This window comes from Anarrhichthys ocellatus, unplaced genomic scaffold (assembly GCF_004355925.1).
Source record: "Anarrhichthys ocellatus isolate YVR2014 unplaced genomic scaffold, GSC_Weel_1.0 scaffold80, whole genome shotgun sequence".
NCBI classification, from domain to species: Eukaryota; Metazoa; Chordata; class Actinopteri; order Perciformes; family Anarhichadidae; genus Anarrhichthys; species Anarrhichthys ocellatus.
In genome coordinates this window covers 997,605-1,004,533 of record NW_022280110.1, presented here as the reverse complement: position 1 = coordinate 1,004,533, position 6,929 = coordinate 997,605, and the positions used below count along the sequence as shown (strand labels likewise).

General features: G+C 44.5%; 1 protein-coding gene across 2 annotated transcripts in view; it reads left to right on the top strand.

Moving 5' to 3' along the window:
• siah1 (siah E3 ubiquitin protein ligase 1) overlaps positions 1-6,929 on the top strand; it is a 21,201-nt gene that overhangs the window by 6,387 nt on the left and 7,885 nt on the right. The window contains exons 1-2 of one of the 2 annotated variants that reach the window (XM_031874375.1): positions 18-3,286; positions 6,744-6,800. In XM_031874375.1, the coding sequence (XP_031730235.1) occupies positions 3,028-3,286; positions 6,744-6,800 (316 nt within the window). In that variant the 5' untranslated portion in view covers positions 18-3,027. Of the gene's footprint in view, positions 1-17; positions 3,287-6,743; positions 6,801-6,929 lie in introns of those variants that run through there. The other variant, XM_031874376.1, reaches the window with a different exon arrangement.

The window sequence follows — 6,929 nt, the reverse complement described above, 5'->3', positions numbered from 1 at the left end:
TGTGTGTGTGTGTGTGTGTGTGTGTGTGTGTGTGTGTGTGTGTGTGTGTCAGTGTCATGGCGGGTTCTCTTTGTGCCCATATTTTTTTCTGCTGCTGGATGTCTGACTGCATTATGTTTTGTATTGTCTGGTGATAATGTGAACAGATGCAGCGTAACGACGGTGAGGAGAATACAGCAGAGGGGGTGCAGCAGTATGCCTCCTGTCTTTGGTTTAAGGGATCGTTAGGATTTTATCCATACTAGTTCTCTTATCGATACAGCTCATCCATACTCCTATCGGTTCTTTTTGATCATTTTGTGACAATTAATAACAAATCGGTTTATTCATATGTAAACAGTCATTCTTGAGCAGCAAGGTTTAAATAAGTCAATATTGTAGACTATACCATTTCAATGCCAACAACAAATGTAAGTAAATCAACAAATATATAAAATAAACACTATTCTTTGCAGCAAAGGGCTAAATAAAGTTCAACCACACAGCTGCACCCCTTATTAATAACTATGTATTAAACAATTCAGTATATACTGACAGACGTATTGGTTACCTAAATCCCTTTGACTCCACTGTACAGAAGAGGTGCAGATCTGACACTCGTCTACTCTCTCCTGTGTCTTCTCTGTAGCTGCTAGCGTGGGACTGGCGCTGGTAGAGAGGGGGGGCGTGCTGGGTCATGGCTGCAGCCTAAATGTTGTGATAAATTGCTGCTATTACCCGTCTTACCTGTGAGGGTCACAGCGATCTTCTGGTTTCTCTGTAAGAGAGCATCAGTATTTGTTGCTTTTTTTTTCTGACGTCACAGGAAAGGGGTTTGTTATTTGCAAGAATATTTACAAATCTGTACACGCAACAACAATCCCTCTCAATCGTCACTTCTGACCCACTAGAAGCGTGTGTCTGTATCAGTCTTTTCTTCTTATTTTGCTGTGTTCTGGACTCTTCTGGGTGTCAGCGACGAGCATTTGGAGCCCACGTGGGGGTGTAACCTCCAGTTAATAAGCAGGGTGTGCATCCCATTGTCATTACTATGTCGAGCACCGCCGATTTGTCCCGCCCCTGTGCTCACCGAGGCTCTACGCATGTGGCCCTCTCTTGCATATGGTAACGCACGGGTTGTTGCATCGCTGCGTGTTTTCATGTGCTTCTGTCTGTATTTGTTTCCTCTAGGGATGCACCGATACCACCTTTTTTTTTTTTTCAGTCCTTACATTTGAGTACTTCAGATTCAGAGTACCCATATGAGTACTTACAAATACCATTAGACGTATGACTTTGAAAAGGGGCACAAAACTGTAGACAAGAGCACTACGTTCTTCATAGATCTAGCATCTTAATGTTGTTCTCAAAGTGCACCACATCGATTCATTTTACTTTAAAATATACAACAATTTCTTCGCCCCCGTGGAGGGTCTGAGGTTCACCCACCATACAAAATGTGATAGCTAGCCTGTATGCGCTAAGCTAGCTATCGCTTTATCTTCTGCTGACAGATTCTGGCTCACAGTGATATTATGGTTTCACTTGGGCTTCTGTTCCTGGCTAGCTCAGGTGTGTGTGTGTGTGTGTGTGTGTGTGTGTGTGTGTGTGTGTGTGTGTGAGAGACACAGATACTGAGTCTGCAAAAGGATGGACCAAAGGAGGGGTGAACATTTTGTACAGCTGGAATGATTCTATAAATTAAAAGGTAACATTTTAATCATCGCGATGGATATCGATTGAAGAAATAGATCACATTGTTTTGATCTGCAACTTGTGGCTTTTGGATAATTTTGCTAATGTCCGAACTCTGTGATAACAAACACACTACACTCCCAAGGTTTTACAATTCAGCGCTGAGAATTGTGATTGAATGTGATAATTACACCTATTACACTGTGGCAAACTGTGAGAGGGGAAGTCAATAGAAGGGCAGAAAGAAAAGAAAAGAAAGTGAGGTGTGGTCTCAGTGAGGGCAGCTGCTGGTGCAGCCTCCAGCCAGACTAGGCTGAAATATGAGACTTGCCCAACCTCAGAGCCGGGCGGAGGGAGGAATGAGAGAATGTCCACCGTGGAGAAAGAAGAAGAGAAAATCTGCTGGTTCGGGGCAGAGCATGCACACAGGAAAGTGAGGGGCAGACAGAGGAAGAGGCACTGACATGACAGATCAAATGTAGCGGGGCAAATAAAAACGAGTACGAATGGAGTCGTGGTCTGTGTGAAGGAAATAGGTTGTGGAGAAGAAAGGGGTTGTGTGTTTGGTTGGAGCTGCCGAGAGAGAAAGGGGAAGGCTGTGAGTGAGCATGCTCTGATTGGACTAAACGTTGGATGCTGGCTTGGCTTCTCTCTCCGTCTTTGCACAGAAACACACCCAGCAGCAGTGACACCTACCGCACTCCAGGGGACAGACAGAACATGGCTTGAATAAAAGAAAAAAGTCAGAGGGAGAGTTACTTTGTTTGGGACTTTCCCTCCTTTTTCTTCTCTCATGAGCTACAGCCCTCTCTTCTTCCACCGGAGAGAGAGAGCAGGGCTTTGTTTTCCAAATCGGCAAAGGATTGTTCTTCCAGCAACTCTTTTACACCCTATAATGTTTTCATAGAAACCAGACCCCTTCTTTTGCCATGGGAATTGTGCTTCAGTGCTTTAAACAGTGACTTTTGGAAGAGGATGTACCATTCTGAAGCAGCATTGGCGCAGCGCCAAACGGACCCCGACGATCCGGCACTGGGAAAACCAATGCTGGAACTTTTGTAAAAAAGGGTCGTTGTCTGGTGTTGGAGACGATCTACAGTGACTTGGCTAAACCCCATCTGATGTTGTCTTTAGTCCCTAGTGGCTGATTGGGAGTGGCAGGTTGAACACACGCTGACCTGCTTGGTGTTCCTTCTTATTGTGGCATTCAGTTCGGCCTGATCGGCAGGTCAGACATAGACACTGCTGCTGTGGTGTCCTCCTCCCATTATTTTTTTTTTTTTTCAGGGTATCAAGCATCTCGGCTTATCCTTGTCCGGACACGGCCCTCGTTCCCTGGACCCTCATGAGCTTATGCTTCCTAAATGCGGGAGCGGGGGGGAGAAATGTGATCGTCTGTTTTGTGGTGTGCTCTGGGCAGCTGCAACAGTGCGGTTTCCATGGAAAAGGCCAGAGAAATATGGCGACGAGGGGCTGCGTGAGCGCTCTACCTCTATGTCTCTGGTCCAAGTGAAACCCAAGCCAGCCAGCGTATCACTGCAAGCTCCGCCCTGGAATTCCTGGTTCAGACTCTTCTCATGTGTCTCCACAAGGAGCGTGCACGGGACTAAAGGTGAACGGGCTTTTAAAAGGACAATGCACATGAGCTCACTTACTTCTGGGGAAAATATTGACCCCCTTTCTCCTTGATGCATTGTGTACAGCTGTCCTTGTAGCTTCTGCTAAGGTGGTTTGTAAAATGCCTTTAAAGTCCCGCGCTCAGTCCAGCTGCAGCTCTCTGTGTCCGGTGATACATTGATACTTTGTGTAAAACAAGAGTGTGCGTGTGTTGTGACAGAATACGTGTTGAATAGCTTGTCCGGGTACAGAAGAAGCTTTAAGCACGCGTGTGAATTGTGAATTGTAGAAGTCAGTGTATGAACACTGTAGTGTGTGTGTGTGTGTAGTGTGTGTGTGTGTGTGTGTGTGTGTGTGTGTGTGTGTGTGTGTGTGTGTGTGTGTGTGTGAGACTGAGGAAAGAGGGGGCTGTGAGTTGAGAACAAAGAATGTCATGTTTGTGTTGAAGCCCGGCTTGTTCTGTGCTCATCTGTCTGCGGTCTCTTTCTCCTGTCTTTACTGCAGCCTTCTCTTCTATCTGTTTGCTACCTTTCCTTCCTCGCTACTTGTTTCTTTCTTTTCAGTTCTTTTCTCACTTTTTTTGGCTTCGCTGTAGAATTGGAATCTCAGGATTCTGAACATTTGCCTCTTGTCAAAAAAGTCCTGTGTTTGTAGTGCTGAAGGTGTTTGTATGTGCCGTGTTTTCCTAGCGTGTGAATGTGTTTTTTTGTCTTATGTCCAGTTGGCGCTTGCTGCAGGTTAACTTGGGTACTTTAAACTTTAAAGCATTTTGAATTTGTGCTTTGTTTAGATGGACCATAAACTCTCCCTGGAGATCTGTTTCTGCTGTGAAAACCACCGCTACTTTGTGACAATAACTACTTTTGTTAGTCAACATATTGCCCCAGAAATAATTGTGATAAACTATATTATTGTCGTTGTCAACAAAACAAAAAAGTGCAAAGTAATATCATATTAGCAATAAGTTAAAGGAGGGGCACAGAAGCAGCTTGAACAGAAAATACGTTTGAGTTGACTTCTTTTCTGTTCATTAGGTGAGGCACTGAAAACAACTCTTAGCGCTGCGCCCTATTGTTATAATGGAGGGAAGCCCTGCTCTTTATTCTGGCGTCATGTTGACATTCTTCTTTAAACAAACATGCACGTTAACACGACGGACGCTAAGTTGATAATGCGATGATCCCGGCGAGCTTAAATGGGATTCTTGTTGGTGCTCGATAAACACAAATGTAAATGGATCAAAACCGATGTCACTTTCCCTCCATGACAGATGTTTGTAAGGTGTGCCGTTCTATATTACAACGACAACAGTGGCTACGTTTGCATGCACTCGATCATCCAATTCTCCAACTACAATGTGAATGTGTGTGTTTCCAGACATGGCGTGCGCATGTAAACCCACAGACAGGTTTTTACTCTCTGGAGTCTTTCATCCTGTTGGAAGTGGACGTAAAGAGATCCTTTCCTAATGTGCTTTCAATGTAAGCCGAGGGGTCAAAATCGCAAAAATTTATTCAAAAGTTGATCTGAAGCTCCTCTAAATGATGTAAATCAAGTGCATGTCTTTCAAAGTTAAAGACATTTAAGTGCGCGTTACCCTCTGGGGCAGCATTTCTTCGTTGAGCTGAAGTGGAGAGATGGTAACCAAAGAAATAGTAAATTTTGTAACGTTGGGAGATATTAATCTGACTCTGCAGAAGCTTATTTACTTTAGATATAAATGTTTGGATACATTATTTCACAGAAAGAGGACTACTTATAGACGTCGTTGATGACAAGATTAGTGGAAGATTCTAACGAGCCGCTCGGCTGCAACAATAACCATTGCACTAACAGGGCGAATCCGTCATTCATCACCACATGCAGTGTTTGAGGGCGAAACACAGCAGCTGGGTCTCCAGTTCACCGGCCTGGGAGAGTTAGCCGCTACGGTGTTGCGTGCATTGCCGTGGACACATGCAGCCACTTTCCCAGTTAGTCTCCACTGCAACCGTTAGTTTAGCAGCAAGGTTCTCAGCTGTGCGCCTGCCGTTCTGTTTGTATTGGCTTCAGTGTGTATATATACGGCTTATTGTAAAGGTGTTTCCCCTTGAAAAACATTCCCTTTTCTTTATAGAGCGGCTTTGAACCACAGGGAAGTTTTTGTAGCCTTGAGAGTGTTGATAAGAGATGGAAGAGGAGAGAAGCTGTGCTGTGCCGTCCCACTGCAACATCTTTGGCATGTGTGGCGCAGAAAGCAGCGAAGAGTCTTCGTTGGAGTTTGATTGAGCGAGCAAAAAAGTTGCTGAAATGGAAAGTCTGCATATCTTTCCATGTTGATGCATTCTCATGATGTAAAATAAGTGTGCCAACAAAGTGTGTAATGGGCTCCACCTTACTTTTATCGCTGGTCAGTCGCGTCTCGTTCTCCGTTTTTCCAGCAACAAACTGACTTCTGAACACGTGCAGGTACACGCTGTTTAGGATCTATACTTTGTCTGCTGGGTCGGCTTGATGTGTTGCGAGTGGAGAACAGAAACTGGCGGTCTGTTGATGGGGGACACACTATCGACATGATTGAATTAGTTTTCATGTCCGAAACCTTGTAACAATGAGAATTTAGAGTCTGGATATTATTGCATCATGATTGTGTTTAACACTTGAGAAGTGATCTCTTATCCCAATACAGGTGTTTCACGGCTCTGTAACAGCTGTTGAAGCAGTTTTTTTTCACATAAAGTAATAACTGTTCATTTATTTGAGTGGAGAACGGCTTCTCTGCAGCCGGTATACTATGGATTCAGTGGCTGCGGGAGCGGTGACGGGCGTCTAAAACATTGCAAATCACCACTGCGTATTTGAAGTGGCTATTTGAACGACAGACATGGAATATACCGAGGTCAGGATGACATCTTCTCTGGCTAATGGTTAGCTGTGCGGCCAGAAGTTCTGAAAAAGCGTATTGTCCAACCGCGAACCAACTGTTCCGTCACTTTTTGAAAGTGATGCATCAGCATAACACGATCCTGACACAGTAATTAGGAGCCACAAAATGTAACGTATGGATGTAGCTCTGTCTGCTTTATGAAATGACGTTGCTGGGAAACCGGTGTAGAGCCAACAGACGGCACAGCGGGGCGATTTTAGAAGTCTAGCCTAATGTACATTGCATTAGCGGAGCAGTAAGTGGCCTAAATGCCTTTTGAATGAGCTCAGTGTATGAAAGTGCACATGATGGTCTCCTCTAGCCGAGGTGAGCTACCATGAACATCAGACTGTCATCGTGTCAATCACATCTCTTTCCGATGTGAACTAATCCCTCTGTGGTAAACTCGCTGTCTGTTACTTCATGTTTATTCTAGGCTTACTGTTGTGCTGTTGTTTTTTATTTGGTATGATTCCCAGCCAGTATTTACTAGCTTTGAACTCATGTTTGTTTCCCCTCTTATGTTTCTTCTTCTCTCTCTTTTCAGAGGTCCCCACATTTCAAGAGAAGACGAAAGCCTTATTTGGAAATCTTATGGACGAAGGTTGGTATTTTTTTTCTCTCCCTGTTGGTGTACAGCTGTGTTTGATGACAATGCTTCCAGCAGCCTTTTCTGTTGACAAACTTCCCAGTTCCTTCTATTCGTGCGGCACCATTTACTCGCCCCCCCCCC